Source organism: Tremella mesenterica, assembly GCF_000271645.1.
Source record: "Tremella mesenterica DSM 1558 unplaced genomic scaffold TREMEscaffold_5, whole genome shotgun sequence".
Classification (NCBI taxonomy): domain Eukaryota; kingdom Fungi; phylum Basidiomycota; class Tremellomycetes; order Tremellales; family Tremellaceae; genus Tremella; species Tremella mesenterica.
Window position 1 is genome coordinate 1,205,261 of NW_006711229.1, and position 24,619 is coordinate 1,229,879.

A 24,619-nucleotide genomic window follows, 5' to 3' on the forward strand; every position below is an offset into this window, starting at 1 on the left:
GATGATAGTGTTCGATACAGGTGGGACGAGTAGAGATGTCAATGGTGACGAAACGGACAAAGGCAAAGGATGGGATTGGACAAAGACGATGACAGGTGGGTTTTTCGATCGTGATGACCGGTTATTGAATCACCGGTCAACTTTGAACTTCCACATCCCATAACGCTGTCACATACACTGTATTCATATCATTTTAAACTTTGAGACAAATTGTGGATCCTATCACAACGGCTATATAACTTCTCACACTTAATGTTCCCCTCGATCCGCTTTCACCTATCTCGTCAGTCTCATCCTTGTGTGAAATTATGTGATACCCGAATGTTCATCTCAGCACAGGCATATTGGGAGATGGCATATAGGGACAAGGAAAGACAGGTAAACTCACTGCCTCTTCACTGCCCGTACGCGTGGGTTCATGTTTCGCTTTATGATGTTTAACACCTTTGTGCATCCCATCATCTTCGTCATGGTGATGTTTGTGGGTTTCTGTGATCAGATGGGGATGACCAGTCGCGGCTTCAAGAGGGCTCACGAAAAATGGTCTGTTCCTGCAGGGCTTTGCTAGGTTTGCCAGGAGGACCCGCTTGATCGGCCTGTGATTTAGTTGAGAACACGCAACGCAAGTCTCCTTTATTCTCTAGTCGATCAAAGATCAACCGGTGACACACTTTCTGGTACAGCATGCCGGTGTTATCTGCCAAATGAGGCCGGCCGGGCAGGCAGACTTGAGATGAGATTGTCTAGACAAAACGGGTATGAGGAAACCGAAGAGGTCCAGAAATCGTGCTTGACTCACTTTGACACCAGCTTCTGAATCAGTCTAATCGTCAGCTTCAGGTTCCATATACTTCATCTTCCGTCATGCTCTTCGCCGCCGTACCACTCCTTCCTTCCCTCCCTCCCTCCACACCAGTCCCTACTACTCGTGCATCTGCACAGCTTGCTCCTCAGCCTGAGCTGATTGCTGTTATCATCCCCCAGCACTGTCCCATCTCCCCTTCATCCATCACTTCCCCGTCATTTGGTAGATCTTACGACTATCATAACCCAACCGAGGTTTATCTTTACTTCCACCATCCCGGATGGTTAAGAGCGTATCAGAAGTAAAAACTCACGGCTAGAACTTCGTTCCATTGTGGGGCATGTTCTTTATGAGGACTAGAAGAATCTTGTGTACCTGATAAATTACGGGCTTTTTCCCTAGCTAGAGTCTAACTTATCAGCTGTTATGATCTAACGCTTTCATCCCATAACGATTGGAAACTCCTCGTACCTGACTAAGATCCACGAAGACTCGCGCAATGGTATCTAACCAGCCTGTCGTTCTTCGACATCACTGAAACACAAGGGCACAAGAAGATACGATCATGCCCAGTTGATCAAGCACCCATCTGTCCAGATAACGTTCGGCCCTCCGAATTCCATAGACAGCGAGAAAGAAATGAAAAAGAATATGAAAATTCACGTAGATGAAGCATTCAGTTCTAAAAGCAAGAAAGGAAAAGGAAGGTGTAAGAAGTAGAGAACATGATTAGAAAACAATCAACTCACATCGGGATCATTACCATGTACACTACCTGAATACTTTCCCACAGCTAAATTCATCCTTCCCATATTGACCCTGTTAGTCCATGCCATCCCACCCATAGGTCTAGATAAAATTCGAAGAGTCATTGTTGTTTCTTTCTTGTTCTAAAGCAACAGAGTATTTGGATATGTTCTTCGTTTTCTTGCGAAATGAAACTTTGTATTTCGATCTGATGCGATGTTTGAGCTAGGGAGTGAAGTGATAATTGAAAAGAAAGTAAAGGTGAAAGAACGAACGCATTGCGATTGGTCGAACATGTATGACGTCATACGCGCCTATTCCTTCTCCCATTACCCTGTTAGGCGCGGACTTCCATGACTATACTTGTAGTAGTAGAGGAGGAGTACAGTACGAGTAGAGTACTCGTACTCTCTCTAGTACAGATGCGGAAGCATGAAAAGATGGGAGATGTTCAAGAGGACCAGAGATGGATTGCTGACAAGACATAGGGGAAGAAATTAGATTGAGTAGAACAAGCATGCATGTCTTGAACAAACGTGAGAGTGGATCTACTGGTAGAAACTTGTAAACTTCTCCAACGTCAACAACAATAATTCATTTACTTCATCTTCCTTCTCTTGTCACTTCATAGACCCTGCTTTACACCTTGGACCATCTCTCTTAAAAAATCATTCGTACATTGTGACAATCTTCTTTACATGAAATCCCAACAAGCCCAATGACCTGTAGTCCTATTGCACAACCCCCAACAAGGTGTAAAATCTTCATTCTTCCCCACTGTCCAACCTTGCACAAGTTAGTCGTTCGGGTACACTTTCCACCACACTTTCGTCGTACTCGTCATCCTCTCCGTCATCCCTGTCATCTTCCGTACTAACACCAGCTCTCGCATTCCCTTCGCTGTTGTTGATATCTACCGCCTGCGCTTCGTTATGAACCGGTATGACTGGTCTCGCAGTCGAATCAGGAACCAAAGCAGGCATGTCCATTGATAATCTTGGCAGACCATGTGTCGACATTGGAGCTGGAGGAGAATCATGATTCGCCAATGTCGTCACTGGTGCCACGGGCTGAGAAGGGGATGGAAGACTGGTGGGTGGAGTACGTGGCTGAACGACTGGACTGGGAGTTTGAGAGTTAGAATCGGGATTGTTAATGTTGGTATTGGTGGAATTGGCAGGGGAGATAGAAGTGGGTCTGGCAGGCATGGGAGCGAATGACACTGATGAATTTGCTCGAGAACGGTTTCCACTGAATTTAGAAAATATCTTTGAGGCACCTGACTTGGTTGGGTTGTGCGAAGTCGAAATGACTCGACGGGAAGATTCTCCAGGATTTTGAGTGGGAGTGGATGTGCCGCTAATGTTTTGAGTGGGTTTGACGGTGGACGGTGGACGTTGCTGGTCGACGAGACGACGTTGATGCTCTTCGTGGTCGAGAAGGGAGAGACGCATAGCTTCCATAATCATAAGCTGGGTGTTAGTTAAAGAAATATTTCTCATTGGCAAGGCAAAGTCGAATGGGATCCAAGTCAGACTGTCGTCGGCATGAACCACGGATAGCTTTGTGGATGAAAAGAGAGCATTCGAATGACGCCAACAACTTACCTCTTCTAGCTGAGTATCACGATTCCCATCCCGTCTCCTGGATCTTCTCGAAGTACCTTCACCCTCAGCCGGTGGGATTGACATGCTGAAATCAGCCGTCCCGGGTGCTCTTGAACTCGTGTATCCAATTGGGATCAGACGATCTCCCACTTGACGCATGATGATCCTCCTGCTAGCTCGTCTGGCCGCAGCAGCTTTCACGGCATTCAGTTTGCGCTCCCAGTCGGGTCGTATTTCATCTGCATTGTCAGCTTACTGCAGTAGGAATCGTTCATGATCGATCGAGTGCTGTTGCCCATTGTGTACCCATGACAATGAGGAGAGTGGCTGCTAGAGTGAAAGTTGCAGAAGGGGACATGTCAAAATTCAGACATACCAATCGTCACTACCTCTTTCGACTTTGAGCTTACACTCTTCCTCCTCATAGTCTCTTGTACTTTCGGGGGCATCCCGATACCTAAATTCAATTCCCCAACTTCCGACTTCATATCCATCGCTTTTGCCAGGTCCGATGTTGGTGCTTCGGGTGAGGTGGCGAGGGCGGATCCTGACGACGGAGTGGCTGGTCCGAGCGGTGAAGGTCGTTCGTAGATTACTCCAAAGTCCGTTTCGACGCAAAATGGGCAGCAGGCAGGTTCAGACTCCAGATGAGTAATGGTGGGTTCGGATCTTTTGATCTGGACGAAACATTCGGTGCAGATGGGTTGTTGGCAGCAACGAGAAGTGTTGATGTTGGGTGGGTAATTCTGTGGGGTTAGAGAAGGTCTCTGGATCCTTGAATGCATCATTGAGAATACAACTCTTCGGCGACTGTGTATAGATGTGCAAAAGGAAGTTCGAGAAGCCTGACATGCCAAAATTAAATCAACCTTTTGGTTGATCCAGAGCATCAGCGTATCACTGCTTGGTAAGGGGTTATGAGAAGACGAAGTGGTAGGGGCAGAAGAGACGAGACGTACTAGAAAACATATGGGACATTCTATAGCGTCCAGATAAGCCTTCTTCTCCCTCCTCTCTCTTTCCTCTTTATCTTCTTGCAACTTGGCTTCCGATGCTTTCCCCCTGTACACGTTGATGCTCTTACCCATTGTTCCCTGTGCACCTTCCCTTTCCTCTTTAAGCCTCTCAGTGACGCTGTTACCCACACCTTCTTCATAATCCTTCTCCTTGACTTCTTCCAATATCCTTTCCACATCATCTTCGCCCCAATCTTCTTCCCAGTCTTCAAGACCTCGATAAAACGGAGCGAGTTTCTCATCAAGTATAAGACGGGTCACCACATTCTTCGAGTAATCATGTATCTGAGGAAGGGACAAAGCATGTGGGTTCTGAGGTGTCAAATGCCCTGCATGAGGCATGAGCAGCGGTGTTGATGGTGGGGGTGGTGAAGGTGTTCTAGCTGGAGGTGTAAGACCGGAATGGAAAGCATGTGGGAAAGCGGCTGATGGATTAGGTAGATGTTGAGAAGTGGTGGGTACGGGTTGAGAGGTTGATGGTGCGGTGGAAGGAGGTTGGGTGGTTGGAGAAGTAGGACCGGATTGTCCTGGGCTAGAGTGCGAAGAAGTATTGCCCATGGTTGATGGTGGTACTTGTATGGGCTGATTGGGAGAGACGACAAGAGGTAGAAGAGTAGAGTGGATAGAAGAAGCCAGAGGCTAGAGGAAGGTGAATGAATGGAAGAAACCAGTGAAAAAATGACGTCTGTGAGAAAGAAGGGTTGATGGGTAAGACGGACCTCGTGATACCGTTGACAACTTGGATCGAATCACCCCTTGACCCGTCTCAAAGCCGATGAGTACGCAAAGACCCAAACGAGCGAGGTTTGGCCCAAGTGGTTTAGGTGAAGGAGGTGTGAGTGTGCGTAGTCTGCCCAAGCTGCTCAGAGGATCAGAGGTCAAGTGATGAATGGGTAAGGTATAAAATGAACAAAGCAACAAGTAGAGTAAGTAGTGGAATTGGCACCTGCAATACGGCAAGTCGGCAATACGAGTGGCTAGTTGGCTTGGCTGAAATCGAGGTATCCCTCACTCGGCTTTCCTCGGTAATGTCGATTATTGCTTGTACGGCGGCACGATCTGCTCTTCTGATCGTGTTATGGTGGAGACACGGCCACCGGGTTCCCAGTCATAGGGAAAGATGTGAGGGGTATAGCGAAAAGACGGTGGTCAAGTGACATAAGTAAGGTTTCGATGACGCAGGCTGGATTCTTTTCCCCTTAAGAGACTTGAGTCAATCTCAGGACTGGGGAGAAACCTTCGGACCGGTCCATCAACAATGTCTGTCTCGGCTCACTCACTCATCTTTCTTTCTTCACTTCTATCATTTTCACTCTCATCATGACTGATGTCGCTGACTCTATCTGCTTACTAACCTTGCTGATCTACGAGTAGTGGGTGTGACTGACAATATCTGACTGATGATTTGGCTGAAAGGCACGTTCCCCGATCCCCACTTATTGAACACGCCCATCACTCTCCCATCAACGCGGCATACACACACCCTCCCTCGTACCCCGTCTCGAATCTCCCTGGCCAGGGCATCATGGTATCATCAAGGTCAAGGCGACAGACCTCCTCTCTGCGGCTGCGCTCTTCTTGTACGTGTCTTCTCATTTCACACATCTCTCTTCTTATCCCCCTTGTCCATCCCTGTATTCCGCCCGGACCCTCTTGAATTGACTGACCTCCTTTCGTTTCCCCACCCTAGGTCACCTTGATCACCTTTCTAACCTCATCAATTCTGTTTTTCGTTAGTCTCTGTCGATCCCAAAGTATCGTATTTCCCAATCTACTGACACTATCTCTCACCCCTCATGAGAGGTATATCCACTCGTCGAAGAATATCCATCCTCCTCCTTGTATCTCTCCTGACTATATGTCTATTATTAGGCTTTGATCTCCGCGAACGCCCCTTTGGTCTTTCCTACCTCACCAGCGGGACTTTGGACAGATGGGACGGGGTAAATAATACGAATCGGAAAGATACTCAAGTGGGGAAACAAGAATACCAAGGTGATATTCAGTATGACCAACAGAATGAGCTGGAATGTACTACTTGGGATCCGCGGAATCCAGAAGAAGACGATCCGAAGGAATGTGTAAGGGCGAGACAATGGAGACAGGTTCAGAAGGTTATAGAGAGGGAAGAGAAAGCGGAACAGTGAGTTGTCATTCCCCCATTTATTCTGCTCTCCTCTACGAGTACTACATATCCATGGGTCTTGTCATTCAATTCGTTGGGGTATCATAACGAAACATCTGCCAGAATTCCAATATGGAAACCATCGTGGATACATCACGATGGAATGAGGAGCTAGCTGGCATAGCTGGAATAGCTGGAAAGACGTTGAGGAAATTTGGCTCTTATCGGGGCAACAGCTGATTTTCCCGGAGATACCGGTAGTTGATCGCCCTGGTTTGCTGATACTTAGCGAACATTGGTATTTCACCAAAGAACATAATCTCGCAACATTCCGTAATGTTTCCCGCTGTTTCTTACCACAATGGCACGAAGACTACAAACCATGTCCGGACAAACCCCTAATCATCAGTGGTTGGTGGTATACCGCGGTGGTCGTCGTGGGTGGGACGAGCGGAGAGACCATTTGGCAAGCGTCTTTGGTGAGTTTTCACACATCAGTCCCTCACTACCCTTTTTGGAATGATATCTGAACTATCCATCTTCATACACATCAAAATCAGAAGTTCAACGAGCCAACCGATTTGTCACAAAGACAACGACACGGCAGAGATGAATACTTACAATGACAGTATAAACAGCTTCGAACTCTTGACATGGAAGTTGCCCTCGTTGGACCATATACGAATTGGGTACAAGTGGCAGAGATGATGCCAGACGTTTAGTTAGTTGTCTGTAAAACTGAGAGAGTATAGCTTATGATCAGTCGATTTTTATGGAATTCTGAAACGGATACAGTATCATGCATTACGGATCCCAGATGTGTCGCTAAAGAACATTATGTCCCTCCTGAGGACGGAAAGGATATCAGTATTGGGGTACCAGATGATGAAAGGGGGAATATACCTATTTGGAAAATACAGGTGGTGGATTATGTGAGCCACTGTTTTTTTTTCCTCCAGCGTCTATTCATTCCATCATCTATGTCCAGCGCTACTCAGTCTCCGCGCTCAGTCCTTTCTCCCGGACTTACTCCTGCCATTGAGCGTAGGATATACCCCATCCACACAGCCTCCCGAATCCTCTGTATCTGTTGCAGTAACCGACCAATGTTGACATAATTCAGTGGGGTTGCAAACCTCCGGAAGTGTCAAACAACGATTACTGGTGGAATCGTACTGTTGAAGGTGATTGGAGTTTTCAGCCTTTAGGACAAGAATGGATTGCTACGTAGGTGTTATTTGCTACTCGTATCTTTCTCCTATTTCCCCATCATTCCGAAAGACCTTGGAAACATATTCCTCCATCAACCGCCTCTGTCGTCGAATTGGCTTTTCTAAGACAGAACTTTTCAGAATTTCACCACCTCTATTCGTGCGCCGGCAGGATCCAAGACGACAACTGATGATAGACCATGGCCTTTACCTGGACATTTTCACCTACCATATTCCATCGAAGATTATTGCCTACCATTAAAGTTTAAACCTCACGAAGAGAGAGAAAACACGGTGTTGATCTTTGCCAAACGGTCTTGTGAGTGAAAACTTGTTCATGATCTGTTCACAATTCCTGATCCCTCCCTATACTCCGATATATCTGTAATACTTCCCCTCATCCCTCCTTTCAGTCCCACTGATCATCCATCTTGGTGGAAGGGGATAGACAAGTACCACCTCATCATCCTCATCATTGACTATTGTCCATTGTCAATTGACCAAAAGCATACTTCGATCGACACTACATCCCCCAACGATCATTTTGGACAGCGCTAGCCGCTGAGCCAGATTTCGAAATCATTTCCACCGCCGAAGTGGAAGAAGGACATCCCATGCCAGACGGACTGGAAACCCTGGGTCCACAAAGTCGAGAAGCATACGAAGCATTAGTAGGGAATGCCAAGGTATTATTAGGCATGGGAGCACCATATGTTTCTCCTTCGGTATATACGGCTTTGTGAGTGTTTGAGTTATTTCGTGACTATCCTCAAACCCCCTTTTCCTCTTCTTCTCCCTTTCTGTCTCTTACCCGGTATATATACATGGAGTCTAGATGAATCCAAAAAGTTTCAAGATGTTTTATGCCGAGTTTTGCACGAAATACTCTAACATTCATCGATAATAACAAAAATGTGTCAAGATTGGAGGATATGATATAAGTGAGAAGGTATAAGGAAGGATAGGAAACTCACATATCAGATGTCAAGGTACTCCTGTTGTTTTACCTACTTTCCTTCCTAAGCCAAGGATGGATGGATGGCATTTATATTCTGGGTAAGTCTTTCTCTCTTCTATTTTCTTGATCCAATCTTCCAATCACCAACTCCCAATCACCAGAATATAATCCTCACTCAACGATTCATACAGTGTATGAATCCTCCTCCGTTCTTTGATTTCTCAAGCTTTTAGCTTCCACCTTCACAAAAAGTAACAACCCCGTTTCAGCCCTCTCATAACTTTGAGCCCGTTATTAGTACGACACTGATGATCAGATTAATGCAACATGGTCCTGCTATGGTCCTCGGTCCACCATATGTTTACACTTATCATTCTGGGAATTATACCTCTTTATTAGAAGTTTTACAATTAGCTTTGAAAACTCCTATTGGGAGATAGTGAGTATTTCTTTGGGTCAATTCCGTCCATAATTTACCTATCATATCAATCCTATAACGAAACCCTTACCCTTCTCATTCTGATAAAGTCATGATCTCACCCTTACCCTTTCCATGCCTTACAATGACGTACTCTCAGCATAGTGTCGAGGAACAATATGCCGAAAAACGAGGTATATGTTGAATTGCACAGTGTTAGAAATATGAATCGACACTGACAATCCAGTATTCCAGACGACATGCATTGGTCTTACGCTATAAATGTCATGGAAGGTTACATCAATCGAGATTTAGAATCAATGTATCGATCGGTAATTTCTTCTCATGGTGGTATACCCAGAATGTCAAAAGGTGCAAGGGAAAGATGTTTCCAATTAGGTCGTTGTGAGGAATTACCACCTGGTAAGTTTAAGCTTAACATCAACCCCAGTTGAATGATTTGGGTGATTATTGGATCTTGAGAGGAGTGGGTTACAGGATTAGGAGTTAGGCGAGAGATATAAAAATTTGTCTTATGTTGTTTTACCATCTTGATAGAGGGTAGATTTACAAGTTTAGAGATGAATTTGATGCATGATAAAATGTGTTTCTTATTTTGACTTGTAATCTCGATCATCTTCGTCTTTATTACATATGAACTCGAGATCAACTTCTTCATAACCCCACATAATACTGATTTTACTAATTATCGACTCGTTCGTCACTCCTCGGTCATGATGATGAGGGTAGATGAAGTGCGAGTAGAACGAGTACTTGTAGAATATCATCAACTTGATCAGGTAGCAGCACCAACTACCAATTTCCCATCCATTCCTATACCTTTTAATTTTTTAGATTTTCTTCTGCCCACCATTCCTTCTTCTAAAATCTCAACCACATTACCTTTCCCAACATATTCCCAAACATCTTCTTTCTTAATACCTTTCATATCACCCCAAGGTCTATCTTCTTCTTCTCTCCATTTCAAAACTTTTATTAAATCTTTTTCACCTTTATTATCCGGACCTTCTTTTGGTTTACCAACAATATCCTCTCTTATTTCCCTTTCTTTAATTTCTTTCTTACCTTCTTTCCCTCCATTCAGAGTATTAGTACCATTACCATTTTGTAAAATAGGTACCATTGTATAAGTTGTCAATGTTGCTTTTCCTTTTCCTTTTGATAAATTCAATACTTTTCTTCCTTCTGTCGTAGAGTTAGAAGTATGAGAGTTGATGGATGTAGTGATGGAAGATGATAAAGAAGGAAATGATCCTCCACCTGATTGAACTAGTAATTGTTCACGTTGAATTCTTTTACGTTCTTCTTCTTCTGATTCTTCTATGGAAAGTTGTTGAGATAATTGACCTTGAACTAATACGATAAGACGGGAAAGTTGAGCAGGGGATAAAAGGGAACGACGACATGATGGACATGGTAGATGAGATGGGTGAAGTGAACAGATGATTAAACCACATTTACCACAATGAGGTGTGTATTGAGATAGAGGATGGATCTGAGCTATTTGGAATTAGCTTGGAACCAAAGATCTTTATCATTCCTTGACGTTTCTCTTTTCAACGGTTTGTCTATCATCCATTTGTTCAACTTCATGACTTATTTCGGGAAAAGATTATATCAGTTCATCACTCATTTTCAGAACCTGATTCCCTCCGTCCAACTGACAGGCATGATTATCGAATATAGTGAAATTCAGACCACAACTCACCTTGACAAAAACAATCCAAATGCCCTTCTTCCTCTAAAGCACCTTGACCTAATTGCATCCTCTCTAAATTTCTCAGAACATTCTCAAGTTTCACAACGACTTCAGATTTCTCTTTATCCCATATCTTATCCCCTTTCCCGCTCGCTTTCGCTTTCCCTTTCCCCGATCCAGATCCTTGAACATCACGATGACTCTCATGAGCTTGAGACGATTTCTGAGCTTTTTCAACAATACTCAACCCTCCGATTTTTTGTCTTGGGACAGATGGTTGTATATGACGTGAGGAATCGTCTGCATCTCGATTTTTCTGATAAATCTTTCCACCAGGACCGAATGCGTTACTGATTGAGTCTTGTGTGTTCGGTGAGCCCGGATAGGATGTTTTCGTAGCGTTTTGTGAGAAAAGAGGAGATGGAGTAGGGGAAGGTTTGAGTGAAGAGGTAGATGATGGAGGAAGAAGAGATGGGTTGGAAATGGTTGGGAAACGTAATGCTAGATATCGTGAGGAAAATGATTTAGCGGCTGTTGATGATCCGAGAAAATCCTATTCCGTCAGTCACCCGACTTACCAAATTCACTTGGTCCTCTTCGTTCTCTGGTGATAGTGTTTCGAGATGAATATAGTGATGTTCGTGAAAAAAAGGGGCTCACTTGAAGATGACTCGTCAGACGGGCTTGGGAAGTGTAACCCTCGAGATCTGGAATGATCATCTGTTTCACGGATTCTTCATCTGAATATCAGCCTTCTATTCGCGGATCAAAGGGGACGTACCGATCCCCAGGATGGAGGCGAGCTCGCGTGTGACCCATGGAGGTCTTTGAGTCATTCTGGCTACAAAATAATAATGTTCGCGACGGGTGATAGAGGTACAGTAGTGAGTTACTCGAATAAGTTAGTTGGTAGTGAACGAAGGGTGACATAGAGAGAACTTGTGGAGTTCTCAAGTCTCGGATCCGAGTGGCAGCGTGGCGGTAGTAACAAAATTAGAAACAGAGTTGAGGATGAGGGAGTGGATGACTGCAACTAGGAAGCATATATATTGTCTTGACCACGGTAGTTAAGTTGATTGAGAAGAGACCCATGACACTACTGTTCCAACTACTTCCATGAAGAATGCATAAATTCAAACAGCGAGTTCACAAATGGTTATCATCTCAAATCATTGTGAATACCATTCCCTCAATCCCTGCCTTGGCCTTAGTGCTCCACCATCTCTCAGCATACTCCCTGGTCTTCTCTTCCATCTCTTTCGCTACATTCTCCGCTTTCACCACTTCTATCTCTCTAGTCGTGTAATCTCCCCAATACCATAAACTCTCCCACCATGCTCTTTCCGTTTCTCTACGAGGAGGATATCTCTTTTGAGCCGTTTCATATATCTCATCCCAATTTACCCCTTCCGCCCATTTAGTCCAAGCGACTAGATGATATTGTACTCTTGGCTCCCACTCTTCCCCCGAAGGTTCTGCACCCTGGATCACATAGTCGTTCATCCATATTTGAGGGATGGTATAAAATCTCTCGATTATCTCCGGATGTCTTTGAATTCCCCTTGCTAACAAAGCTTGATCGGTAGCGTGAACTTGCTCGGTTGCCCAGAGTTCCGCTTCGAGAGCAATACACTGTGAGATGAAAACCAGTAGGAGAGGTGTGACTCGATAAAGGGTGACACCGTTATTGAACCCGTTAAAATCTTGATTGGCTAAGATAATTGGGGATGGGGATTGGGATGGAGGTGGGAGGAGTAGATGAAGTGGTATTAAAGGATCGATTACGAGAACGTCTGCGTCCATTTGTCTACTTATCAGCCTTGAATAACTTTGAGATACTGACTACGTCATAAAGCTCCACTGGTGATGATAGGTCGGTAAGAAAGTTCTCTTCGTTCTGGGTTCAAGGAGAATTGGTTCATGGAGGGAAAAAATAGATAATGATAAAGAAACTCACGCGACCCATTCCGATCCTTCTTCACCTTTTGCCAATTCATCCGCTACCGCACGATGCAGGACTATCAACTTATTGTTATGTGTGTTGAAACCAGGCAATTCTCCTTCCTCAGACGTTTGTTCAGTGGTGAAATATTCTGATCTGTCAAGTCTATAGTTATACCCATGATATTCACAATAGGCTTCATGACTTCTTCTACTCAATTCTTTCAATTCATCTGGAGTAAGTCCATCGTCCCTAGGAGCGAGGTGTTGTACTATCGTTATTCTATGCTTGGTTATTCGTGATATATCTTGTGATCGGGACGAGTAAATAGAAGAAGGTAAGAAGAAAGAAGTGAGACAAACGGTTGTGAATGAAAACGTCCCAATCAGTAATATTAGATACCTACTTAACGAAGGTTGGTAGGTGGTCCTCATCCAATTGAGGGAGATCATTGTGAGAAATTTAAAGATGTGAGTCAAGGAGGGAAAGTGGAATGATTATCAGAAATGGACAGGAAGATTTATGAAGATGAGAACAAAGCGAGTGTTGAAAATAACCTCATGATCGATCGTCCACAAAGATGGATTCTTATGGGAAATAGGGGGAAAGAAAAGAAGGGAAGCGGTCGAATAACAGGTACTCGGCCAGGGATCAAAGGTTTCTCATTACTAAATTCAAAACACTGAGTTTAAAGGTAGGGAGAGAAACTAACCTTCCTTTCACATTTTCACTAACCCGGGTAGAATGAAAGGTAACTTGACTCAAAGTGGTCGGCGATCGTCAGAAGCTTATCCTCCGGGATAGAAAAGTCAAAGTTTCGAAAGGGGGAGAAAGCCCGATGGTACGTACGATATCACGGATATGCCAAACGAAGAAACAAGGATACTTTTCGTACTATGTATATTTGGGTCATTGGCCAAGAAGGGGGAAGGTGGGTATGCAGTCAGCAATCTCAGTGAGGGGCTTGGTCGGGTGAGACAAGTTGTCTAGCTGGTCCATGTCAAGATATGAGTACTATTATGATATCAGTTATCTCTTTCATATAGGCCAGTGTCAGCATGTCAGCATCCATGATGGACAAGTGTGGATGAAGGAAGGGAGGAAGTAAGTACTTGAAGGTAAATCAAGTTGACTCGGATATCTTTCACGAGGAGAAACGGTTAAACGGTGGAAGTTGATCGAGAATTCACTTTGCATTCATCTCTCAACCTCAACGCTACTTAACTTTGACTTACAACTATTCGCTACTTGTCATATCTCATTGCTTGGAGTTATCATCATGAACCCTTCCTCCACAGCCTCCACTTTGAGGTTCGATCCATCAGCTTCACCTCTTCATCCTCCATCGGTTACTCACAACGCCCGAGTCCTTTCCACATTATCTACCGTTGAGTGTCTCTTTCTCTTACCTCTTCCCTGTTCATTGCCTCAATGACTCGTCGCTTATGCTCCCCTTGCATCTCTCATCTCATCCGCACATGTGTCATCGACCTTTCCTTATGATATCAGCACGTTTGGGAATCTTACTACACAAGGAAGTCCATTCTGACCACCAGCTCTGCGCTTGCTTTTCCGGCCTCACAGCCGGTATCCTTGGTCTTACCAACTACTCTGGCTTTTTACTTTACCTCATCACTTCTCTTCTCTCAGCTATCTTCATATCTGTCCTGAAATGCGGTCTCGACCCATCAAAGTATGTGGCCCAGGCGCATAGTCCTACGGGTGGTATAAAACCTTGGAAGGCTTGGTGGGGATTGACAGGACTGGGACAGGAGAGTTTGTTAGGATTTTTGTTGTTCTGGATCGGAGGATACGGGCTGATACATGGTGAGTCTAATGTACGATTTTTAGCTGACCGAGTAGTCTATGATTAATTGAATGCGATATCATTTTTCGATGACCCCCCCCTCCCCCAAACACACACACACAACTGCCACCAGTTCGAAAAACGGCAGTGCACACCGTCACTGATCGGTCACCTGAATCATTCTGGAATCAAGCTGCGGTCAAGACTGCTCACCCTACCTTCTCATTAGCTCACTCTCCTATCCTTTGAGGTGCTTTACATTGACCACACCCATGATGTCTATCGACCAGTGTTAAGGTGAGTTCATTTCACGTATCTATGCCCTTCCATCCTCCCTACACTCCCAGACGCCATCAACGTTACGCCGAGGCCTATAATTCCTTTGTCTGGACCGACTTCCGCAGAATGATAATCTCTCTTGCTGGCTGAAGGGTGTCTCTTTTGAGGTATCTTTGTCCCCTCAGCGCTATCGCTTCATAACCGACAATCTCCAAATGAATCGGTGCCGAATCGTCGATGAGCTTTCGAACGGCATTTGACAAAGCAGTAGGTAACGTTTCTAAGCTTACCTCGGGGCGTATCGAGATATAAGGTTCCGACAAGTCACCCGTAAAAAAGGTGCTATTGCGCTTCACTTGAACTCCGAAAATTCCCGACCGACTTTCGTGATGCAAGAGCGTCTTGAACGCCTCAGTACTGACCTCGACACCGGTCTTGCTGCTGCCAGAGACCTCCGTCCATGTCTCGTCTTCGCATTCGTAAATAATCCGAGGACCTTCTGCGTCGTTAGCTGAGTCAGCCCTGTGAACTGAGAATGATTGGTGAGTGAAACCAGTGAAGGCCGTGAAATACAGATGGCGAGGCAGCTCCTCGCCCAGCCCTAATGCTGTGAATCTGCCGGGCGCGAAATTGGTAATGCAATCATCGGCAAAGTCAGACCGCAAAGGGTGTACCTCATTGGCATACGACCTGATCACTCTGGACCATTCGCCGGGCTTAGTGACAGTGGTGGACATGCTAAGCTGCAATCAGTAGTAAGTTCTCTTCTTTGTGTAGGGGGGAGGTAAAGTTTCTGACACAGCTAGCGTGACCTTTAACAGCGTCTTCGACGGAGTTCGTAATACGACAAAGGTTCGACGCTACAAGGCCTGGTGATCCCCAGAAAGGGGATAGGGTAAGCGGCGGAGTCTTGAAATCTTCATGCCTGCTTTGTTGGAGAAAAAAGTGAGCTCCGCACCTCTCAACCACTCTTCTCTCCAGCAGTGTATTAAAAATAAACTTCTCCTTGATGGCGGATTCGTAACAACGAGGTGTCGGGTAAAGGGGTTACTTCGACTTCTTCCTGATGCCTACAATACTGAATTACCAGCTCCGCGACCCAGGGCCCATAGGATTGAATCATCGTCCAAGATGGGTCCAACTCCAAGTCCACTTTCACTTGCCCCTACTTCCAATGGGAATTTAAACGTCGACGGTCAATTTCAACCCCTCAGATGATGACGATGATACGGACCGGCGCGGCCTTCCCACGTGCATTACTCGTACTGGACACACTATGACCCTCCCTTTCTCAGTCCTATCTCCAAGGATTATGCGTTCGGGAGCCACCTATCCCACCTCTGACGCTTCCCGATCGCAAGGACGGTCTCAGTCCATCCCTCGAGCGTCGCATTCTCTCAGAAAACTCAACATGCTCCACTTCGATTGTGATGGATTCCTCTGCAGGTATATTCCCCCCGTACTCGATAGCTGCGCCCCAAGGATGTAACGTCGCTGAAAAGCTCTTGAGCCGAACTTTTGATATCGGGCGGTCTGTTAATATGTCGACAGCCATCAACAAAACGTGCGACACCACATTGAACTCTTGCCAATCTCTGGAGGGTATCTGGATGTTGTCAAAGTGAGTCTCCAGCGTGTAGGGATCTGCTGACTTGTACAGCTTTTGCCATTGGGCCTCCCTTTCCCTGATTTCCGGCAAGACACTTTCAAAAGCGCGCGAAGACACCCATACCGACTGGCCATCATCGCTAGGTAACTCCGTCTCAACATACAATGTCGCACGGCACACACATCGATATTTCTGACCTCCTTCCTTCGTGACTGTGTAAAGGTGAGCTTTCTGGGTTCCATCTCCACTTCGGGCGACGACGCATACATGCCCAAGTTCCTCGGTGCACCCAAAATCTTGGGTGCATCGCGAGGTAAGCGTCCAACCGTCTGGATTGAACGAGGATAGCGGCACATCTACAACACCCTCAGGTGTATCAACCCTCCGCGTGACAGTATAAATATCGTCTCGTAGTATGTCGAGGGACATTGTCTCGGTGGCGAGTCTTGGTCAAGGTTTGTGGGGAACGAGTTACATTCTTTCCCCCCAACTCTTATCGAACGTGGGAGGTACTAGTTGTAGGTCCGACAAACTCGACCGCGGACTTTGAGTGATTCCTAGGCGGAGATTGGTGCGTTTCGATCCTTTGTGCTGCTAAGTTGGAGAGGAGATATGTTTAGAGCTAATGCTTAGACCCTCATCCATGTCCACAACATCTCTTCAGCACTGCATCCCGAGACGTCACTAGGATCTGATGCGTCAAACTATCGAACAAGGAAAAGATGATACGGTTTGAGGGGACACGTCAAGCTGTGAGCGATCCTGCGCAGCGTGTGGGAATGGTCTCAGGGAAAGACGAGAACAGATTTCAACGACAGGGGGAAATGGTTGAGAAAGATGTAAGTGGTAACCACCTTTTTCAATGTTTTCCCCTCACCTTCCGTGACGTTGAAAGTAGCTGACGTCAGGATACATGCTACCCAAGACCCTATGGCGTCCACTTCCCAATTCCCCTCCGATCGTTGAGATTCCCATGGCGCAGGTCTCTCACCCTCACACCGGCATGGAACCGAGTCTCTGAACCTACGAATTTTACTCCACGACCCACCATTCTTCGTCTCGCCGCCCGAAAAGGCTTCGTGTGGGTCGTTCGCTAGCCATGACATGGACGTGAACTTCGAGTCTCGAAGGATCCGGATCCCGGGTCGCGATCGGTCATGTTGCTAGCCGGTGTCAGGACCAGACGCCGAAAATAGTCTGCGTCAATGAGCTATGGCTATAGGGCCTCATTGGGAACAGACCTAGTGATGTAGTAGATAGTCTATTGATGTAGTGCATCAAAGAGACTATAAGTTGATGAGATCTAGTGGCAAAGAATTTACTAAGTGACAAGAAAATAAATTTTGACAAGACATCTACGGAAAGGGGCTGTTTCTATATACTAAACCGGAAGCGGAGTGATACCAAAATCTATGGAGTAAAGATGGGCAATAATATGAGGTGGAACAATGAAGGAAGACGGAGATAGATGCGGGAGACGGAGGTGAAGGAAAAGTATTGTGGGACGATGAAATAGTCGAATAGGTGTGTTAGAGACCCAGCCGGAGACGTGCAGCTCCGGAGTCGCACGGATTAAAACCCCCTAGTCGGACCCATTCAGAGAGGTATTCCACTCCGGAGCTGCATGGTTAACCATGCGACTCCGGAGCTGAATGGTCCACACTGTTCACGGAATAGTCTGCAGCCGGTTCTCCAGTCTCGTCACTAAGAATGCATCGGCAGGCAAAAGTATCCATATTGTTCGGCTATGTCTGCATTCCACCCATGTGTAACGGTACTGGAAACACGATGACTAGGTCGCAGGTTGGGTCGAACTTGATGGATGTCTCGTGGAAATCTAGAGAATCTGGTGCTAATGGATCGTGTCTCCTCTGCAATCGATGTAGCCAAAGAATGATATTGAAGAATCAGCAAAGTTGGTACTTTGCTGATTGTACTATATACTGTCTACAGGTACCCGTCTCCTCTTCTCAGTCCTACTGCAAGCGTCCATGTACATACTTGGACAGGTGAAAAACCGCTTTGAGCAAACCCAGTGGGGAAAATCTCGAAAGGGGAAAACCCGTCCCTACCTACTGCAGCACTGCCTCCAACTCCCGCTTTCCTCCATCCTAATCCGTCGAACTCGATAGAGTTCGCTCGATTCGTTGTTACCCCGTAACACCATGCATCCACCTCTTACCATTGTGTCCACATTCTACCACTCAACACATACACCACATACTCACTGTCCCCTCTCTAAAGACCTTTCTTTCTCTCTATAATAGTAGAACCAGTTTCATTGACCGATTGATGCTGAGGTTTAGCACGAAACAGGCAACAAAGATAAAACTCACGGTCAAACCGCAATTCATTCCCATATTTTGATTTGAAGACTTCTCGAGCTTGAATTACCGCTTTTACCCGAGCCTTCTGTTCTGCCCATTCCTGCATAAATCCTGGTTGATTGATCCCTCTGCGCTTACTCATGATCATCATACAAAGTTCCTTCCAAAGCCATGTTTTATATCTCCTCGCCAGTTTTAGAAGTGGGGGAGGTAGTGACCACATTTGATTGCCAACCGCCCAGGTTTCTTCTCTCCATAGCTCATCAGGGACAGCCAGATACTCTGGAAACTCATCAAGTGGTGACCGCCCATGCCAGAATGAGGGTGGTACACCATGCCAGAATGAGGGTGGTACACCATCCTCGTCCATATCGCTCCAAGTTTCCAAGGAGTGATCTTCTGCGGAGGGCCATAGAGTCTGTTCTCTTTGATGCCTACGTCGGAGTGTTGAGGTTTCACTTGTTGACTCTTCCTCAGGATCCGTGTCCGATGACATGGCTCTTGGTTCATCAAAAGATGGTGCAGTAGTAGAAGAACGATAGCTTATCTCTGTCATCGTCAGTCAGAGACAAAAGAGTCATTGAGGATAACAGACCATCATCTGAATGATCCGCTTTGTCTTCTACATCTCCCACTCCCTCCAGATCTGAGTTGGTACAAGCTTGACGTCTTTTGCGCTTATTATGATCTTTATCCCTTGAACCTTGGACATCCACCAAAGTACGTTCTGTTGCAGTCATTCGTGAATAGTTTTCACATTCGTATTCGGCACCATGACAGTACAAGCCACACTTGACCCCTTTCTGTCGACATCTGCATCGTTTTGTGGAGCAATCTCCTTTACAGCCACAACGCACTTCAATCTTTTTAAGCTCTTCAATATCAGCAGAAGCAATGTGGACAAATGGTACCTACCAAAGAACTGCTGTGCAGCCTGCCTCAGCGAAATTTGAGGATGGTGCGCCCATTCAGCCCATCCCAAAAGGAGGGAAACAGGAAGCTCGAAGTCGTCTGCAGGATTTAACACTTTGCTTCGGTATAGACGATTGAGAACACCTTCAGAGCAGAGAAGTCGATAAGATTGAGGCTTATCGGTGAAAACCTCACATACCACACAAGGGATGCGACTTCCTAAAGCCCCAGGGCGATCAGAGGGAGGAACAAAGAGAGTAACTTTGTCGCCTGTCTTGTATTCCCATACTTTATGGTTTTGTCCGTACTGCTTGATCATTTTTTCTCGCATAAGCGCCTGTCGTGCTTGCATTTGAGTAACAAGACGATCTCCCACAGATGGATTGCGGCGTGCTTCGTTTTCTTCAGCAATCAGTTGTTGTATGGGGTTGAGGGGTTCATGTGAATCTGCGGTGGTTCCGTGATTAGACATGTCTGAGCAATCAGTGAACCCAATGGGGATTGACATAGCAGAAGCGGAGCAAGCGTACCTCCTTCAGCCTGAAGCTCAACATTCAAATTGCCCCTCTCCTCCCTCTCCTCCCTCTCCTCCCCCTCCTCCCCCTCCTCCCCTTCCTCCCCCTCCTCCCCCTCCTCCCCCTCCTCCCTCTCCTCCCCCTCCTCCTCTGCTCTGTTACCGCCATCGCTCTCCCATTCAAACGGTCGCTCCTCCATAGCATCCTCCTCATCCAGGTCTGTACCTTCCGCCAAGTTTACCACCTCAACTTCTTCACGGCCCTCAGCAGTATCCCACATCCTCATTTCACGATGCTTCCGACCGAAAACGGCATGGTAAGGGGTGTGGAGTGTAGCGCTATGTTTTGTCAAATTGATAGAGCGAATGACATGGGACAGACCATCTGCCCTACTTGTCATTAGCACAGGCTGCACAATGAGGGACTTACCAAGGGCGAGATGGATTCTCTAAGCACCACTTGGATAAGCGACTCTTCAATGTTGCATTTCCCTGTTCGACTAGCCCTTGCACACGTGGTGTACGAGGGAGACCATGCCGGATCTTGATATCAAAGCGTTTTGCAAGATCAACAATAAGGGTATTGCAAAACTCTCGTCCGTTATCAGATTGGAGGATATCTGGCGCCCCAAAGTGATTGATCCATGACATGAGATGAGTCTCAACATTCACGGCTGTTTTCCGTGTCATGGGAGACTGCAGGTTAGCTTACAAAGTGAGTGAATGTCGCAGAGTGTAACATCACATACAATTTGTGAATACTTTGTAAAATGGTCCTTGATATGACAGATCCACTGCATTCTCTGTTCTCCCACTGTACACGGATTGGCTCGCATGTCAACTAAGTCAATCTGGATACGTTCAAAAGGCTGTCGTGACTCGATTGGATTTAGTTTGCCGGTATCTTTGTTGCGAGCTCTGAAAGAGTCAGCACTTTCCGTTCGCTTCTTTGACTCACTTGAGCATGCAGACATTGCACGCTTTGATAGCTTTCACAACTTCTTGTTTGCCTATCCCTCGGTAATGTCTGGAAATCTCCTCATGTGTCTTATTCTGCCCAGCATGGGTGGTGTGTAAACAATGGACTAGTTTGATGATAGTAAGGACCCGTGATGCTGGGACTAGTTTGTACCATTCAGTCGCATCTGGTGTGTGCCGATAGAGTATGTCCTCCTTGTTGTCACTGAGACGATGTTGCTTGCGGACCTTGGTCAACCATGAGTTGTGGGGTGGTTGAAAGTGTGGAGGGGCTTGACCATTATGTTCAAGTACCCAACGGCGAGCTTGAAGATCTTCATCGGCCAGGGTATAGCTAGATCTCTCCTCTTTCAACCATTTATGGAAGTCCTCCTCAAATTGCTTCGAAAATGCGTTTTGGATGGGTGACATGATGTATGAGGATATTGTAGATGGATGCAAAGGATCAGTGGATTGAAATATGGACTATTTGAATCTAAGTGCGGAGTTTGGGCTGACCCATTCAGCTCCAGAGTGGCATGCCCGTACAGCTCCGGAGTGGCACTTCTCTGGCTGGGTCTGACCTAGTCCGTGCGGCTCCGGAGCTGCACGTCTCCGGCTGGGTCCCTAACAGGTGTAAACGGAGAGCGGAGTGGGAAAAGGGAACAGGAGTATGACTCTAAGGAACCCGTCATTTTATGAAGCTCATCGCCCGTGATTCTAGGAAGATTATATCTTGTTACACGCCCATCACTGGTGGACAGACATGTAGTCAATGTCTAAAACTGTCATTGCTCACTGCTCACGGTTGATCAGCAGGAAGCTGACATCTTACGGATATCATCCCCCCAATCCGTAGTTCACATGCAAAAACGCAAAGTCGTAGAAGCTTACAAGTATCCTGACGGTCACCAACATTGACCTCAGACCGTAAACCAGGAAATGCTATCAAGCAGTAAACATCATGAAGTTTACCCGGTAATTTTTTCCATCTAGAGGGTAACAAACTTTGTCACTTACCTGTTTGCCCAATTCTAAACTCACCAACTTGGCTGATGACTGCAATGCAGATGTACATGCCTTGTTCGCAAGACCCCGCCTTCTGAGGAGCGAGAGAATTGTCAGTTGACAATCATACTCTGAACTTGAAAATTACGTCAACAAATTTATACATCTACGGATTGCCCAACTCTGCATTTGACCACGGCAGACGGCCAAAACTTTCGTTATAGCTTGGTCTTGGAGCAGAATAATCCACTTCTCCTGACTGACGATTCTGCGTGCCACTAGCAGGAGGAAATAGGCTTGATGGTTTAGCGGGGCTCGGTGGGTAGGTATGTAATTGAAACCCACCTGTGGTCCAAACAGTGGTCTCAACGGCTCTGGCACCTGCAGAGAAATCAATGGACTGTAGATCAAAATAATTTTTGGCAGAGTGCTTGACAAGATAAAGTTCTTTTGGCGGCTGGCCTGCAAGGGACTCAATTGCTTGGGAGATTACTGTCAGGAACATGTCTGGTCCCATGCCAGTCATCCCTTTGAGATTCAAATCTGCGGAACAGACAGAATTTTGGAGGGTGGAATTTGGTAGCCCATGTATTCCATCTAGTCCAAAACCCTCAGACGTGATCTTGACTTTGTTCTGCCTTCCTGCTGGCTCATAGCAAACTCGTGTCTTAGTATTACATGTACAATGATAGCCATCTTGCCGCTGGGTGACTGAGTAGTCTGTGAAATGTGCATGTGGCTCTTCAATGACTTTGGCTAAAAAATGCACTTGAAGTGGGGTGGAATCCAATAGAGTGACATGTGGCTTGGTCTTGAATACCCAAGTGTTGGGTATGAAATCTTCCTCAGTGGCAAAGGCCATGATATTTTCCCCGCCTGAGGAAGTCCTGTATTCAATTTGCCTTTGATTAGGTTGGGCACCCATGCTGCTACTTTCGGGTGTGTCATGTGTGAAGAGGGTATTGAAGGACATGAGGTTCAAAGACAACAGTTCTCAAAGAGGAAGTTTTATCTGAGTACCCTCTAGGTGGTGGGAGGAACTTTGTAGAAAAATGGACAACACTGCTTATTTGGACTGTGGGAAAGAGAGGAATGAGAAAAAAGATAGTGCGCACGGTTTGAAAGAAAGGTGCGATCGAGGCCGAGGTCGCGCCCGTCCGATCCATTGTCCCGATCCTCGAATGGTGGGGTTGAGAAGAAGTCAGTTTAAGATTTCTCCTTTTGTCCAACACTTTCAGGCTGTCTTGGAAGTGAGGTGAGAAGATTCAGGCGGAAGAAAGGAGGGAATATAGTGGATGGGGAGAGGAGGAAGAAAGAAACTATGGGGCCTTCTAGGGGTAGCTTCTTCTCAACTACCCTTTTCCCTCTACAATCCGTGGGGCGAGTCTGACATTGCTAACGTTGCTCTTCATCACAAAGAGTGATTGTTGGCAGTTTTATAGAGACAGAGGACTGATACCAATCTGCTGAGCTTGAAAGCGCACGAAGAGAAAAGTGAATGGACGGGTGCCGTGTGTGGACAATCAAAACGGGATCAGCGGATATTTGTGTTCGAAGTGTACGACGAGTAAGTACGATTACGATGATAGTAAAGAGTTGCATCGAAGACTACGGAATAGAATCGTATGACCAATCCGTCTCGTAGTTACGTGGCATTACTAATCAACACTCCCCCTAATGACACTGACTCCAACAAACTAATTCCAACCAAGAGACTAATGTCAAGACCAGACCGAAGGGGATGTGACCTGCGTCGAGTATCGAAGGTGATCCTGAAGGGATATACTTGTAGGGACAACTAGAGGTCAGTGTGGATATTTTGAGTAGGTAGTTGTAGTCTTGGTGGACGTATGTATGACTATGATAGAACTTGTATGCAGAGACACACAAGATACATTCGTCAAAGTACTAACTATGGAATGTCACCTTATGTATGTGATGAATAATGTTTATCGGTGGCTGGTAGCATCGGGTTCGGTGGCTGGTTGTGGAGAATATACCCAAACCCCTGACTTCGACGATGTATGTATGACCGAGACGCGTCATGACACCTAAGGACCATGCTAATATAATGTACGCTTGCAGGCGGGGGACTACCAGTTGAAATCGAACGATATAGTAATGCATAAAGACATGAACGAACGAACAAGAAGAAAAGTTTCAACACGCATAGCTTATTCGATCCCTCCAACACTCCCACCAAGCAAGCGCTGTTGAACAGAAACTACACAGGTGCCATCAATGCTGACTGGGAAGGACGATAGACCAAGCATTTCTGTGAATCGAGCAAACAAAGTTGGTGACAAGGGTTTTGTGAGTCCATCAGCAAGCATTGCAGCAGTTTTTACATACTCAATATTGATGATCGATCGTTCGACGAGTTCACGAAGATAATGAAACCGAATATCGATCTGTTTTGCTCGAGAGTGACCAGTTGGATTTTGAGCGATGGCAATCAATGCTTGATTATCCCCATAGAGTTTGATTGCTTTCTTGGGAGCAAATCCAAGTTCTGATAAGAGCAAACAAAGCCACATTGCTTCTTGAGCAGCTTGCGCAAGTCCCACATATTCAGCATCTCCTGTGGCAAGAGCAACAGAAGGCTGAAGCTTGGATTGCCAACTGATGGTTCCACCCCAAAGTCTAAAGACATAACC

At 46.0% G+C, this 24,619-nt stretch overlaps 10 protein-coding genes across 10 annotated transcripts; 3 read left to right on the top strand and 7 right to left on the bottom strand.

Annotated features, from left to right (window-relative positions):
• Window positions 1–169: 169 nt before the first annotated feature.
• On the bottom strand, window positions 170–1,775 carry TREMEDRAFT_73912 (uncharacterized protein). Its single transcript, XM_007004795.1, has 6 exons — window positions 1,555–1,775; window positions 1,119–1,214; window positions 800–823; window positions 536–596; window positions 389–489; window positions 170–276 (listed from the first exon to the last, which is right to left on the bottom strand). The coding sequence occupies exons 1-6, from the start codon at window positions 1,675–1,677 to the stop codon at window positions 250–252; spliced, it is 432 nt and encodes a 143-aa protein (XP_007004857.1). The 5' UTR covers window positions 1,678–1,775; the 3' UTR covers window positions 170–249.
• A 280-nt stretch (window positions 1,776–2,055) lies between these two features.
• Window positions 2,056–5,299, bottom strand: TREMEDRAFT_73913 (uncharacterized protein). Its single transcript, XM_007004796.1, has 4 exons — window positions 4,119–5,299; window positions 3,536–3,905; window positions 3,160–3,398; window positions 2,056–3,024 (listed from the first exon to the last, which is right to left on the bottom strand). Exons 1-4 carry the CDS (start codon window positions 4,731–4,733, stop codon window positions 2,317–2,319), a joined length of 1,932 nt encoding a protein of 643 aa, XP_007004858.1. The 5' UTR covers window positions 4,734–5,299; the 3' UTR covers window positions 2,056–2,316.
• A 672-nt stretch (window positions 5,300–5,971) lies between these two features.
• On the top strand, window positions 5,972–9,342 carry TREMEDRAFT_62456 (uncharacterized protein; the record flags this gene model as incomplete). Its single annotated transcript, XM_007004663.1, has 10 exons — window positions 5,972–6,318; window positions 6,590–6,779; window positions 6,930–7,021; window positions 7,064–7,232; window positions 7,424–7,527; window positions 7,709–7,830; window positions 8,019–8,250; window positions 8,493–8,567; window positions 8,786–8,908; window positions 9,135–9,342. 10 exons carry the CDS (start codon window positions 5,972–5,974, stop codon window positions 9,340–9,342), a joined length of 1,662 nt encoding a protein of 553 aa, XP_007004725.1.
• Window positions 9,343–9,464: 122 nt separating this feature from the next.
• TREMEDRAFT_73914 (uncharacterized protein) lies at window positions 9,465–11,503 on the bottom strand. Its single transcript, XM_007004797.1, has 4 exons — window positions 11,389–11,503; window positions 11,268–11,347; window positions 10,617–11,160; window positions 9,465–10,408 (listed from the first exon to the last, which is right to left on the bottom strand). Exons 1-4 carry the CDS (start codon window positions 11,441–11,443, stop codon window positions 9,684–9,686), a joined length of 1,404 nt encoding a protein of 467 aa, XP_007004859.1. The 5' UTR covers window positions 11,444–11,503; the 3' UTR covers window positions 9,465–9,683.
• Window positions 11,504–11,771: 268 nt separating this feature from the next.
• TREMEDRAFT_62458 (uncharacterized protein) lies at window positions 11,772–13,001 on the bottom strand (the record flags this gene model as incomplete). Its single annotated transcript, XM_007004664.1, has 2 exons — window positions 11,772–12,414; window positions 12,565–13,001. The coding sequence occupies 2 exons, from the start codon at window positions 12,999–13,001 to the stop codon at window positions 11,772–11,774; spliced, it is 1,080 nt and encodes a 359-aa protein (XP_007004726.1).
• Window positions 13,002–13,828: 827 nt separating this feature from the next.
• Window positions 13,829–14,423, top strand: TREMEDRAFT_62459 (uncharacterized protein; the record flags this gene model as incomplete). The annotated part of the gene is made up of 3 exons (XM_007004665.1): window positions 13,829–13,915; window positions 14,106–14,376; window positions 14,413–14,423. 3 exons carry the CDS (start codon window positions 13,829–13,831, stop codon window positions 14,421–14,423), a joined length of 369 nt encoding a protein of 122 aa, XP_007004727.1.
• Window positions 14,424–14,727: 304 nt separating this feature from the next.
• Window positions 14,728–16,305, bottom strand: TREMEDRAFT_62460 (uncharacterized protein; the record flags this gene model as incomplete). The annotated part of the gene is made up of 3 exons (XM_007004666.1): window positions 14,728–15,378; window positions 16,047–16,241; window positions 16,288–16,305. The coding sequence occupies 3 exons, from the start codon at window positions 16,303–16,305 to the stop codon at window positions 14,728–14,730; spliced, it is 864 nt and encodes a 287-aa protein (XP_007004728.1).
• Window positions 16,306–16,966: 661 nt separating this feature from the next.
• On the top strand, window positions 16,967–17,497 carry TREMEDRAFT_62461 (uncharacterized protein; the record flags this gene model as incomplete). Its single annotated transcript, XM_007004667.1, has 3 exons — window positions 16,967–17,083; window positions 17,153–17,325; window positions 17,467–17,497. 3 exons carry the CDS (start codon window positions 16,967–16,969, stop codon window positions 17,495–17,497), a joined length of 321 nt encoding a protein of 106 aa, XP_007004729.1.
• Window positions 17,498–18,396: 899 nt separating this feature from the next.
• TREMEDRAFT_71684 (uncharacterized protein) lies at window positions 18,397–18,979 on the bottom strand. Its single transcript, XM_007004798.1, has 2 exons — window positions 18,581–18,979; window positions 18,397–18,539 (listed from the first exon to the last, which is right to left on the bottom strand). Exons 1-2 carry the CDS (start codon window positions 18,939–18,941, stop codon window positions 18,523–18,525), a joined length of 378 nt encoding a protein of 125 aa, XP_007004860.1. The 5' UTR covers window positions 18,942–18,979; the 3' UTR covers window positions 18,397–18,522.
• Window positions 18,980–22,128: 3,149 nt separating this feature from the next.
• TREMEDRAFT_62463 (uncharacterized protein) lies at window positions 22,129–22,935 on the bottom strand (the record flags this gene model as incomplete). Its single annotated transcript, XM_007004668.1, has 1 exon — window positions 22,129–22,935. One exon carries the CDS (start codon window positions 22,933–22,935, stop codon window positions 22,129–22,131), a length of 807 nt encoding a protein of 268 aa, XP_007004730.1.
• Window positions 22,936–24,619: the final 1,684 nt, after the last annotated feature.

What these genes read in the sequence shown, in the direction of transcription:
- TREMEDRAFT_73913 (XM_007004796.1), bottom strand. Translation starts at nt 4,733, where the DNA reads ATGGGCAATACTTCTTCGCACTCTAGCCCAGGACAATCCGGTCCTACT. An exon ending in AATGTCCCATATGTTTTCTA is followed by an intron (nt 3,906 to 4,118) that starts GTACGTCTCGTC and finishes CTAACCCCACAG; the next exon opens with AATTACCCACCCAACATCAA. An exon ending in GTGATACTCAGCTAGAAGAG is followed by an intron (nt 3,025 to 3,159) that starts GTAAGTTGTTGG and finishes ACTAACACCCAG; the next exon opens with CTTATGATTATGGAAGCTAT.
- TREMEDRAFT_73912 (XM_007004795.1), bottom strand. Translation starts at nt 1,677, where the DNA reads ATGACTCTTCGAATTTTATCTAGACCTATGGGTGGGATGGCATGGACT. An exon ending in AATGGAACGAAGTTCTAGCC is followed by an intron (nt 824 to 1,118) that starts GTGAGTTTTTAC and finishes GCTGACGATTAG; the next exon opens with ACTGATTCAGAAGCTGGTGT. An exon ending in GTACGGGCAGTGAAGAGGCA is followed by an intron (nt 277 to 388) that starts GTGAGTTTACCT and finishes CTGACGAGATAG; the next exon opens with GTGAAAGCGGATCGAGGGGA.
- TREMEDRAFT_71684 (XM_007004798.1), bottom strand. Translation starts at nt 18,941, where the DNA reads ATGGACGAGGATGGTGTACCACCCTCATTCTGGCATGGTGTACCACCC.
- TREMEDRAFT_73914 (XM_007004797.1), bottom strand. Translation starts at nt 11,443, where the DNA reads ATGACTCAAAGACCTCCATGGGTCACACGCGAGCTCGCCTCCATCCTG. An exon ending in CGCCTCCATCCTGGGGATCG is followed by an intron (nt 11,348 to 11,388) that starts GTACGTCCCCTT and finishes GCTGATATTCAG; the next exon opens with ATGAAGAATCCGTGAAACAG. An exon ending in TTTGGATTGTTTTTGTCAAG is followed by an intron (nt 10,409 to 10,616) that starts GTGAGTTGTGGT and finishes AATTCCAAATAG; the next exon opens with CTCAGATCCATCCTCTATCT.